The sequence below is a fragment of the Scyliorhinus canicula genome, chromosome 4 (assembly GCF_902713615.1).
Source record: "Scyliorhinus canicula chromosome 4, sScyCan1.1, whole genome shotgun sequence".
In the NCBI taxonomy this organism is placed as follows: Eukaryota; Metazoa; Chordata; class Chondrichthyes; order Carcharhiniformes; family Scyliorhinidae; genus Scyliorhinus; species Scyliorhinus canicula.
Genome location: NC_052149.1, coordinates 119,066,903 through 119,079,145, shown reverse-complemented (window position 1 = coordinate 119,079,145; position 12,243 = coordinate 119,066,903). Strand labels below are relative to the sequence as shown.

The 12,243-nt window shown below is 49.9% G+C and overlaps 1 protein-coding gene across 4 annotated transcripts in view; it reads right to left on the bottom strand.

The window, feature by feature from the left end:
• Window positions 1-12,243, bottom strand: part of ralgps2 (Ral GEF with PH domain and SH3 binding motif 2) — a 646,420-nt gene that overhangs the window by 430,715 nt on the left and 203,462 nt on the right. For all 4 annotated transcript variants that reach the window (XM_038795105.1, XM_038795106.1, XM_038795104.1 and 1 more), the window contains one exon: window positions 1,417-1,524. In XM_038795105.1, coding sequence (XP_038651033.1) covers window positions 1,417-1,524 — 108 coding nt within the window. The remainder of the gene's footprint in view (window positions 1-1,416; window positions 1,525-12,243) is intronic.

Below are 12,243 nucleotides of genomic sequence, written 5' to 3'. Positions count from 1 at the left end.
AGTTTGTGCTGCATTTCAACTTCCAATGTAAATTTACGTTGCGATCCACTGGGACAATTTTTTTAAAAATTTGAAATTTAAGAGAATCTGATCAGAATATCAAAACAAACATTTAATGCTCGATACTGGCAGTAGCATAGAACAACATAAATTCTTCAGTGCAGAAGGAGGCCAATCAGCTCATCGATGCACCGGGTTTGCCAAGGCAATGTCCATGGTGCTAGGTACGCGGGTGGTGCCGAGTCCAGATGTGGCGATCTTTGGAGTGTCAGAAGACCCGGGAGTTCAGGGAGTGAAAGAGGCCGACGTTCTGGCCTTTGCCTCCCTAGTAGCCCGGAGACGGATCCTTTTTAATGTGGAGGGACTCGAAGCCCCCAAGTGTAGAGACTTGGGTCAATGACATGGCTGGGTTTCGTAGCCTTGAGAAAATGAAGTTTGCATTAAGAGGATCAATGCTAGGATTCTCCCGGAGGTGGTAGTCCTTCGTCGACTTTCTTGGAGAAATTTCAAATGTCGGCAGTAGCAGCTTTCCGAGGGGGGTAAGTGTTGTTTTATGTTATTGCATGTGGGCTGTGAAGATAGAGCCAATTGGGGAAATGTCCATTTTTTCACCATGTTAATGTTTAATCTTTACTGTTCTTTTTATAAAATTTTACAAATACATCAATAAAAATATATTTTTTAAAAAGAGGATGCACTGACCCTCTTGATAGAGCACCCCACCAGGGCAACTGCCCCGCCCTATCCCCGCAATTCTAAAATTCACCTAACCTGCACATCCCTGTTACTAAGGGGCAATTTAGCATGGCCAATCACCTAACCTGCACACCTTTGGATTGTGGAAGGAAACAGGAGCACACGGAGGAAACCCATGCATACACGGGGAGAAAGTGTAAACTCCACACAGTTACCTAGCGCTGAGGGGCAGCAGCGCTAACCACTGTGCCACCGTGCCGCCCAAGTTCACAAGTTCAGCAAAATATTAATCAATTCAACCTTCCGCTGGTGCCTTTTTTCTGAAAGTACTTCCCCAATTGTGTGTAATCTCTTTGTCTAGTGCTGGGTATTTGGTATGTGTGCGTAGGGTGAGTGTAGGGTGTGAGTGTAGGATGTGTGTAGGGTGTGAGTGTAGGATGTGTGTAGGGTGTGAGTGTAGAATGTGTGTAGGGTGTGAGTGTAGAATGTGTGTAGGGCGTGAGTGTAGGATGTGTGTAGGGTGTGAGTGTGGGATGTGCGTATGATGCGAGTGTAGGAGTGTGTAAGGTGTGTGTAGGTGTGTGTAGGGTGTGTGTAGGGTGTGTGTACGGTATGTGTACGGTGTGTGTATAGGATGTATGTATAGGGTGGTGTGTGTGTGTATACTTTGTTCGTAGGCTTTTAAAAATAAATCTAACAATAAAAATCATCTATACTCACAGCAAACTCTTCTGGTGTCACCTTCAGGACATCAAACACCACGGCATCAAAACTTTTCTTGGGATCATTTGAAGCTTTCTCACTCAGAGACTCGGAGCTGCTACTTCTCTGCAGGAATAAGTTACATTCATGACCTCAGGAAATTGGACCTTTTGCAAGTAACATAGTCAGGAATCAAGTGGTGAAATGTTACGGCAGCATAAACAGTAAACCAGAAGGAATAGAAAGAAGTGAAACATTAAGGTTGGAAAAGGTTCCAGATTTTGCAAATGGCTAAGCAATGAAAGGGATCGATATAGTTATTAAGGTCCACAGCACTGAAAAGGTCCTTTGGCCCATCATGTCTGCACAGGTCAAAAACAACCACCTAATTATTCTAATTCCATTTTCCAGCTTTCGGCACACAGCCTTGTACGCTTGACTTTGCAAGAGTGAGCACGGTGGCGCAGTGGGTTAGCCCTGTTGCCTCACGGCGCTAAGGTCCCAGGTTCGATTCCGGCTGTGGGTCACTGTCCGTGTGGAGTTTGCACATTCTCCCCGTGTCTGCGTGGGTTTCACCCCCACAACCCAAAGATGTGCAGGCTAGGTGAATTGACCATGCTAAATTGCCCCTTAATTGGAAAAACTGAATTGGGTACACTAAATTTAAAAAAAAAAAGACTTTGCAAGAGCACATCTAAATACTTCTTAAATGTTACGAGGGTCTCTTCTTCCACCATCTTTTTCAGGCAGTGAGTTCCAGGCTCCTACCACCCTCCAGGTGAAAAGGTTTTTCCTTACATCCCTTCTAAATCTCCTGCACCTTACCTTAAATCTGTGCCCCCTGGTCATTGTTCCCTCCACCCAAGGGAAAAGTTTATTCCTGTCTACTCTATCTATGCCCCTCACAATTTTGTACATCTCAATCATGTCTCCCCTCAGGTTCCACTGCTCTAAGGAAAACAACCCCAGTCTATCCAATCTCTCTTCATAACTAAAACTCTCCAGCCCAAGCAACATCCTGGTAAATCTCCTCTGCATGCATTCCAGTCCGATCACATCCCTCCTATAATGTAGATTCCAGGACTGCACACAATAGGTTGTATCCTAACAAACATTTTGTAAAGTTCCAGCATAACGTCCCTGCTCTTCAACTCTATGCCTTTGCTAATAAAGGTAAGTATACCATATGCCTTCTTAACCACTTTATTCACCTGCTACCTTAAGGGACCAGTGTACACACACACACCAAGGTCCTCTGGTCTTCAGTGCTTCTTACAGTAATGTCGTTCATCGGATATTCCATTGCTTTGTTTGTTCTGCCCAAGTGCATCATCTCACTCTTACCCGGATTGAATTCCATTTGCCACTGATCAGATGCACTATAAAATTCAGCCCAAGAAATTTCAACATTGTCCAATGTCTAGTCAAGCAAAACACTTTGTTCATTCGGCTTTTAAAAACCAATCTAGAAATAAAAATCATCTACACTCACAGCAAACTTTCTGGTGTCACCTTCAGGACATCAAACACCACGGCATCAAAACTTTTCTTGGGGTCTTCTGGCCAGCCCATCTATATCCTTCTGTAATCTAAGGCTCCTCCTCACTCTTTACCACCCCACCAATTTTTGTATCATCCGTGAACCTTCCTATATTCAAGTCTAAATCATTTATATAAACCACTCCTCTCCTCCTTGAAAGCATAAACTGTTGCTGAGTTTGAAATAGGCTGCCTGAGCAAAGTTTATTTCAATATAATTCTACAGATGAGCGCAATGCAAGCTGCACTGTTACTACAGATTCCTTCTCATCCTTCTACTTAAACCACTGAAGTCCTGCTGATGATGCACCCAGAATAATGATAGGTAGGGAATTTCAAGGTTGTTACCAACCAATTATAAAGAAATAGCAGCAAATGTTCAAATCTGAATAGCTTGCAACTTAAGAGAGTAACTTGCTGGTAACAACATAGCCATGGTTGTTGCTCATCCTTGATGTTGGGTGGCACAAGACAAGGAGATAATGTCAAAGACAGTTTATTCTGTAAATAATATGTAATGCTGCACAAAGCACTTGTGTTGGAGTGGTTGGATACTGAAATAAATCACAGGGGTACCAATCAAATAGACTAATAGAGGTTTATAAGATGATGAGGGGCATAGATAGAGTGGACGTTCAGAGACTATTTCCTCGGGTGGATGTAGCTGTTACAAGGGGGCATATCTATAAGATTCAGGGTGGGAGATATAGGAGGGATATCCGAGGTAGGTTCTTTACTCAGAGAGTGGTTAGGGTGTGGAATGGACTGCCTGCTGTGATAGTGGAGTCGGACATTTTAGGAACTTTCAAGCGGTTATTGGATAGGCACATGGAGCACACCAGAATGACAGGGAGTGGGATAGCTTGATCTTAGTTTCGGACAATGCTTGGCACAACATCGAGGGCCGGAGGGCCTGTTCTGTGCTGTACTGTTATATGTTCTATGTACTCTGTGTTGTGTAGTATTTCTTAGTGTTGTTGCAGCTCCACCTATTCAGGCAAATATATACCATCATGCTCCAGGTAATGCTGTTTAATAAACCTGATAAAATCTTGACAGCTATACTGAAATTTATAGAAATAGCTCACCCTCTTATGAAGCAAGTTGGCATAGCAGCCTGTTGCGCTGACAAACACAAGATAGATTAGGCCTGTTATCTCTGGCATGGACAGGACTCCAGTACTGCTCTGAAACAAGACATTCCGAAAGCCTGATAAGATAGAATTACATGACCCAGATGTAACCCAACTGCCCGAGTAAAGGTTAAACAGGAAGAAAGAGGTGTATCAATATGATCTCAAGAGGGGAAAAAACATTTTGGAAAGAGTGTTTCAGTGATCCATGTTGGCTTCAGACTATCACTTGAGCAAAGTGATGAAAGGTGCTATCAAGCAGCACTTGATCAGCTGCAACCTGCTTATCAACACCCCGTTTTGAGTTCCAACAGGGCCAGACATGGACCGAGGAGCTAAATTCCAGAGAAGAGGCGAGGATGACTGGACATGACATCAATCCAGCATTTGACCAAACATCAAGGAGCCAGAGTAAAACTAGAGTCAATGGGAATAAGTGGTAGTGGGGGTGGGGGTGGGGGAGGGAGGAGAGAGAGGGTGAGGGGAGAGGGAGAGAGAAAGAGGGGGGGAGAATCTCCACGGGTTGGAGCTATACCTGGCATAAAGGAAGATAGTTGTGGTTGTTGAAGGTCAATCATCTAGTCCTAGGACATCACTGCAGGAGTTCTTCAGGATAGTGTCGGAGGCACAACCATCTTCAGCTGCTTCAACAATGACCTTCCCTGCATCGGAAGGTGAGAAGTTGGGATGTTTGCTGATGATTGCACAATGTTCAGCATCATTTGCATCTCCTCACATACTGAAGCAGCCCATGTCCATATGCAGCCAGACCTAACATTCAGGCCTAGGCTTATAAGCAGCAAGTAATATTTGCGTCACACAAGTGCTAGGTGATGACCATCTTCAATGAGAGAATCTAACCATCTCCCAATGATATTCAATGGCATTATCATCGCTGAATCCCAACCATCAACAACCTGGGGACAGCATGGATAGGAAACTGAATTGGATGAAGAATGTAAATACTGTGGCTACAAGAGCTGGGAATTCTGCAGCGAGGAACTCACCTCCTGACTACTCAAACCATGTCCACCATTTACAAGGCACAAGTCAGGTGTGTGATGGAATACTCTCGACTCCGTTACCTCGAAGGACAAGGACAGCACACACATGGGAACACCTGCAAGTTCCTTCCAAGTCACATGCCATATTCACATGAAACTATAATCGCTATTTCTTCACTGTCCCTGGGTCAAAAACTGAGGGTCAAAATCCTGGAACTTCCTTCCTAACAGCATTGTGAATGTCCCTGCACCAAACAGACATCAACAGTTCAAGAAGGTGGTTCATCACCAGTACCTTCTCCGAGGCAATTAGAGGACGACAATAAGTGCCAGTCCAGCTAACAATGCCTGCACCGCGTGAACAATTTTTTTTTATATCTGAAGAAGACTGACAGCAGAAGAGACAACCACCACCAGCTATGTGGATCAGCTTCACCTGCTTTTCCAATATGGGACCTGTAAACCGTTCTGAGGATACTGTTGGCACCAACTACAGAGATCAGAGGCCGCCTGCTTCCCCCATCCATTTATCCAATCCAGGGCCAGTAACCATTCTTACCGGTTACTGGTTATGTAATTGCCGCCTATTTAATTGACATATCATACCTAAATTTTTGTTTCTTTAAAAACTGCTCTAAAATCACCTGTCACTTCCACCCCATCTTTAGGTAATCTGTGACTCTGGGCCAAATCTTACAATAGTGTCAGACGTGGGATTCACAATAGTTGGACAAAGATTTGGATTGTGAGAAGCAACAGTGTTAGTTCAATACATGTTCCAGTTGTTGAGACTGGTAGTAACTCTCAGGAAAATTTTGATTAAGTCAAGCCAGAGTATAAAGGCATCAGCATTTCACAGGGAACAGTTGATAGATAGCCTGACAGAGAAAGTAGGCACAGCTGGGGTGCAAGGCTTACCTCAGAATTTCAAAGAGTGAGATAGGGATTATAATTGGATTCACACTGGAGTTTGTGAGGATGTAAGTCTTTAACATCACACCTGAAAATAGCTTACAATTACCCCTTAAACAATACTACTCAACACAGTGAACACAATACCCTTACTTGCTATCTTTATTCCCACTTAAACAAAAAGAAAATAGACCATCTCAGCTCTCTGTCCACCCTAAATACCAATGGCACAGAAGAACGCTTGCTTTACGAAGTTATTCTTTGAGAAAGAGCTCTTTTGACGCTGCTTTACAGAACAGATCTGACTCTAGTCTGAACCTCGACAAAAACTCTGACTGAATATCTTTAAAAGCTGTTTTCAGCTGGCTTGTTTCAGCTCCCCCTTGTCCTCAGACAAGTCTACACCACTTTAAATACAGTTAATCTCGTTTAGCTAATTTACAGTGAGAATAAACTGCCTTACTTGGTCTCAGCTTCAGCCAGATCAGAAATCAGCTGAAAAAGCTCAAAATGCCTGATGCCTTAGCTCCACCCAGCAAAGACACTGGGCGGGATTCTCCAATCCCGCGCTGGATCGGAGAATCATCGGACCGCGAATCCCGCGACGGTGCTCTGACGCAGGCCCGCCGATTCTCCGGCGACTGGAGAATCGCCGCCAATGGCGCCGGCGTGTTCGGCGTTCAATGCAGCCGTCCCCCACGGCTATCCTCCCTGCGCAATGGGCCGGGTCCTGCCAGCGTCGTTCTTGTGTGGTCCTACTCGGCGGGTCCTCAGCATTCTGGCTGCGGGGAGCAGCCTGGTGACGGAGAAGGGGCATCCGACTCCGGGGGGGGGGGGGGCGCTCCACGGTGGCCTAGCCCGCTTTCGAGGCCTACCAATCGGCAGGCGGGCTTATCCTGGTGGGGGCCTATATACCTCCGCGCTGGGCCCCTGTTGGTTTCCACCATGTTGCGTCAGGGTCGGCACGCAGACGGCAACCACGTTCATGCGCGGACTTGCGCCGGCCAAGGCGTGCTTGCACGAATTTGCGACGACCATGTTCACACCCGTATCGGCAGCTGGAGCTGCGTGAAGCGCTCCAGTGCTGTGCTGGCCCGCTGTACGGCGCAGGATCGCTGATCCTATGGGCCAGATGATGCAGTCGTAAAACGGTCCGGCGTTTACGACGGCTTCAACACTTAATCCCAGGATCGGAGAATCCAGCCCAATATCTCACCAAATTGAAATCTAATCAACTCCCCAGGGAATTGTTTAATCAAAACAAAATTGCATTAGCCCAAGCTTTTCATGACGGTCAATTGCACCCCTTGTCGCCTCTGTTGCCTTTCAAACCAAGGTTCTTTTAAAAACGTGACATCAGTAGTCAAACACACACTAACCCAGGCTTTTACCCTTACTTTACCAAATAATTCTGACTCAATGTATCTAAAATCCTATATTCATCACAGCAAACACTTACTGCATACATGTTTACACTGGATCAATGTTATCCAGGAGCTCCCACATGCTGCAGCTTTGACACATCACCTGTCCTAACATCCTGAACCTATGTTAAATAATTACTTAATGAAAATAATTACTTTATGTGGTGCTTTTTATATATTTTCAACTTACAAAAGAACAATTCTCCCATTTCTCGTGTGCCTATTACTGACAGATGAACAGCGCAAATTGGGATGCAGTGTAAAGAGCTTGAATAAAATAAAAATTTAATAATAGGTTACAATAAATGTTAAAGACATTTGGGGAAAATAATATTTGAAGATGAAAGAGGAATTGATGAGATTGCTGCTGTCTAAAAGGGTTCTGATATGCATGGGAATAGATATTTGCTTAAGTGTACAGCAATAGACGCTTACATTTTAGGTGTTAAAGTTGCAGATGAGATGAGGTTGAAGTGAAGACATGAGAATACAATTCTCACATATGCGCTAAAAACCTGGCTTTTAAAGCAAGTTGTTTAGATTGGATAAGATCAAAAGCAAAATCTAGTGGGCTGGATTCTCCGCTTCTGAGGCTGAGTGTTGACACCAGCGGAGCATGTGTGGACTTTTACGACAGAAATATCAGCGCCACATCTGCACCGATTCCAATACCATTAATGGGATAGCCCTGGCACCACGTGGAACACAATCAAGGAGAAAGTCGCAAGCACAACTGCCAGGAGTGGGAGAAGACCGGAGGAGGACCGCCAGACCTGTGACCCCTCACCTTGGCTGAACAAAGGGTCCTGAACGTGGCCGGCAGCTCAGAGGAAAGGGAGGTCGCTGGGGTAGAGTGCGGCCATGGGCGAGGAAGTGAGACCCTGCTGAGTTGTGGTTCCCCATGACACGCGTGACAAGACCACTGCTCCCCCCATGCCCACCCGCACTCCGGCCAAGCATGGTCTAATCATGCAGGGTGTCTTGCAGGACCTGCCAGAGATGGGACAGGTCCATACGGTATCCCCTGCCTCCAGCCAGTGGCAGAGCCAGTGCCGCGCGCACTGATGGGGAGCAGTCCGGACACCAGCCCTAGTCCCAGACACAGGACACCCCAGAGCTCGGGTTTGAGGATGACACTGATTTTCGTCACAGCTATCTCCAGTACCCTCCACCATCCCAGAGACACTCACCTTGGATTGGACACTTTACTGAAGAGGCTCCTGGGACACTATCTGGTGCGCACCACACAGCTGATCTGGTACAGCAGGTGGAGGTAGGAGCACCCATGGGGCTGGACGGTCAGAGGGCAACCATGGGGAACTAGCTGCCATCCACACAGGTACAGGGCTTCTGGAATATCCAGTCCCAACCACAGTGCAGATGCAGTCAGAGAGCCTGGGGAGCCACAAGAGGGATGTCGGCGAGCATTACGAACCTGTGGGCGCAGGTGGAAGAGTCCAACCGCCTGCAGGAGCAGAAGGTGGTGCCAACCATGCATGACACCCAGGATAACCTCACACGAGTGGTGTCCACGGTGGAGGAATTGTGAGTGACATTTACAGCTATGGATCAGCGTGTCCAAGGCCTGGGGCATTCTGTGCTGACGGTGGCCGAGGCCCAGGACAGGGCTGCCCTCTCACAGGCATCCATGTGCCAGAGCCACCTGGACATTGCAACGGCACTTCTGAGTGTGACCCAGTCACAGCAGGCCATGGCTGGGAAAGTCGGCGGCATTGCCAAGACGCTGGCCGGCGTAGCGCAGACACTGGAGACGGTGGCCCAGTCCCAGAGGGAGGTGGTCCAGTCCCGAAGGAGATGGCACAGTCACTGGCTGATGTGACACAGACCCAGAAGGTGGTGGCACAGTCGCAGCGTGATGTGGCGTAGTCCCAGGCAGAGATGCTCCACTCCCTGTGCTCCAAGGCTGCGAGCATGCAGACCCTGGGTGAGACCAGAGCAGGCCTCCAGGACTGGCAGCACCAGGTGGTGTGGAGGCCACAGGAATGGTCCCGCTCGCAACCCAATCTCATGGAATAGCCCGAGGGCCATCAGTCACCCCTAGGAAGGAGGTGGTGATGGGGCCCATGCCGGTGACTCCCGCAGGATAGGTGTCGGAACACCGCAGCACCTCGGACGCCCCACCCTCCTGTCCCTGGCGCATCTGGTGGGAAGCGTGCATAACAGGGCAGCACCTCACCAACTGGGACACCCAAGCAGCGGCTGGGCCCATCCAGGTCGCACCATCACAGGAGGCACGAGCCAAAAGGGATCCTTGTTGCAGGGCATCGGTCACAGCAGGCCGCCTCCACTCCTGCTATACTGTCTGGGGAACCACTTAAGCATAGTGTTAGGACTCGTAAGGCCAGAAAGTTAGATGGCAGGTCAGTTGGCACGGGTGCTGGGCACAGCTTAGTTATAGGGGCTCAGGCAGAGATCAGTAAATATTTGTTCACAATAAACACCTGTTACTACCATTACAACCTTCCTCGGTGGTCTGTCTGATGGGTGTGAGGGGTGGGCTAGTCCGGGCTGGCCGGTGGAGATGGGGAGGGAATGATGCAGGCCCTGTGGGTGGATCGTGAAGCTGATGGTCACAAACTAGCTGAACTTTCAGCGAGTGGTACCCATTTCGGTTTGTATTGAGAGCACGATTCTCCGCTCCCGCGTGGCATCGGGAAGGCCGTTGTGAACTCGGCCGAGTTTCACGACTGCATCGAAGGCCACTCCTCACACCCTATTCACACACAACCCCCCCCCCCCGCCAAAGGGGGCTAGGAGCGGCGTGCCGTAAATCTTGGGCGTGCCGTAAATCGCTTATGACGTCAGCCCCGCATGCGCAGGTTGGCCGGCTCCAACCCGCACATGCGTGGTTGCCGTCTTCCCCTCCGCTGCCCCACAAGAAGTGGCGGCTTGATCTTGCGGGGCGGCAGAGGGGAAAGAGTGCGTCCCTTGGAGACGCCAGCCCGACGATCGGTGGGTACCGATCGCGGGCCAGTCTCCTCCCGAGCACGGCCGTGGTGCTCACTCCCCTCTCCGCCCCCCACAAGCCACAAACGAGCCTTTGGCGCCATGTTCACGACGGCAGCGACCAGGTGTGGTTGCCGCCGGCGTGAACAGGTCGGGAACGTCAGGCCGCTCGGCCCATCCAGGCCGGAGAATCGCCGGTTGCCGTGAAAAACGGCAGGCGCCGATTCTCCGAGCGGGGTAGTGGGAACATCGCGGGGGGTGCCAGGGCGGCGTGTCGTGATTCGGCCGGCCCTCCCGCGATTCTCCCACCCGGCGTGGGGAGCGGAGAATCGGGCCCAGACGTCCTGTTATCCGCAGGTGCCGGCAGGAGGACATGCATCCTGTCTATCGCCGCCTGGACCTGGAACGTCCCGGCGATGGAGGCGAACCCCCCTGCCCGGGCATCTTGGTGGGCTCGGTGCACACTGAAAGCCTGGGCATATACGGCCTCCATGACAGCGTGGGTGCACCTGTGCACTGAGGTCTGTGAGATCCCGGACAGGTCCCCAATCAACACCTGGAAGAACGCCATGGCGTAGAAGTTCAGGGCGACGGTCACCTTGATGGTCACCGGGAGAGGGTGTCCTCACCCATACCAGGTTCCAGGTGTGCCAATATCTGGCAGATATGCCGCACTGTCTCTCTGCTCAGCAGGAATCTTCAACGACATGCCCAGTCGAGCAGGTCTTCAAATGTCAAGCGCTGTCTCATGTGACGTCTCCTTGGCACCTCACCCTCCCCGGTCTGTTGGACAGCCGGCCCTCTGGCCTGTGTGGCTGCCACCTGCCCCTTTGCAGGCCGCTCAGCTGCTGCCCGTTCCGCTGCTTCCACCTCCTCTTCAAGCGGTTCATGCTCATAGGGCCGCAGGGCATCCCGCAGAGCTGTGGCAACCACCAGGGCAGCAACCTTTGCAGGTAAAACCCCAAAAGCCATTGACTGCAGGGGGTGAAAGCTCAACATGTTACATGGTGCATACTCCCAAGCCCAACCAGGTTCGACAGGCTCCACGGTGGCCCCGGTTGGCAGTACGGGCTCCGCCCCCGCATATCTCCCATATCTCCGGCCCTAGTGCCCGTCTCTGATACCAGAGATACAGTTGGCTGGCCTCGCTGGTGCTGCCATGAGTGAGCAGCAAGATGGCCACTGTAATGGCTCCAGTCCAATGGTGTGGGGGGGAGTTTGTCACCCCTCACCAGTCCGCAGACACTCCTCTCCGTGTCCTACCTCTTATCTCTCTCTCTTTCTCTCTCTCAGCAGCCATCACGCCAGGTTCACGATTTTTAAAAGCAGAAGTGAATTGCGCCATCGGAGGAGGTGAATCGCGAAGGCCCCGGAGAATACCGGGTATGGCCCGTTAATGACATGCAAACGCCATTTAAACGCCATTTCCGGGGTGCCGAAGAATTGCGATTTGGCGTCAAACCGGTGCCTGCCGCGATTTTGGCGTAGGGGGCTATTCTCCACCCAATGATGTTTCCCGATTTCGGCACCGGCCAACGGAGAATCCCGCCCTGTATATCAATAGTTGTATAGATCTGTACTGGCAGGAGAACTGTAAAGGAGTAAGAAGAGAAGCAGCTAAAAAAAGCAGTTACGATCACAGCCATGCCTGGCTCTGCGCGTGGCGGGATGCGCATATGTGTGCACACACATGTGGGGGAGGCAATTGCATATGTGTGCATGGGTGGGGGGGGAGGAGTGTGTGTGTGTGCATATGGGGGATGTGTATGTGCGTGCATGGGGGGGTGAGAGTGCGTGCATGGGGGGGGTGAGAGTGCGTGCGTGTGGGGTGCGAGTCAGTATGTGTGCCTACATGGAGGGGTATAA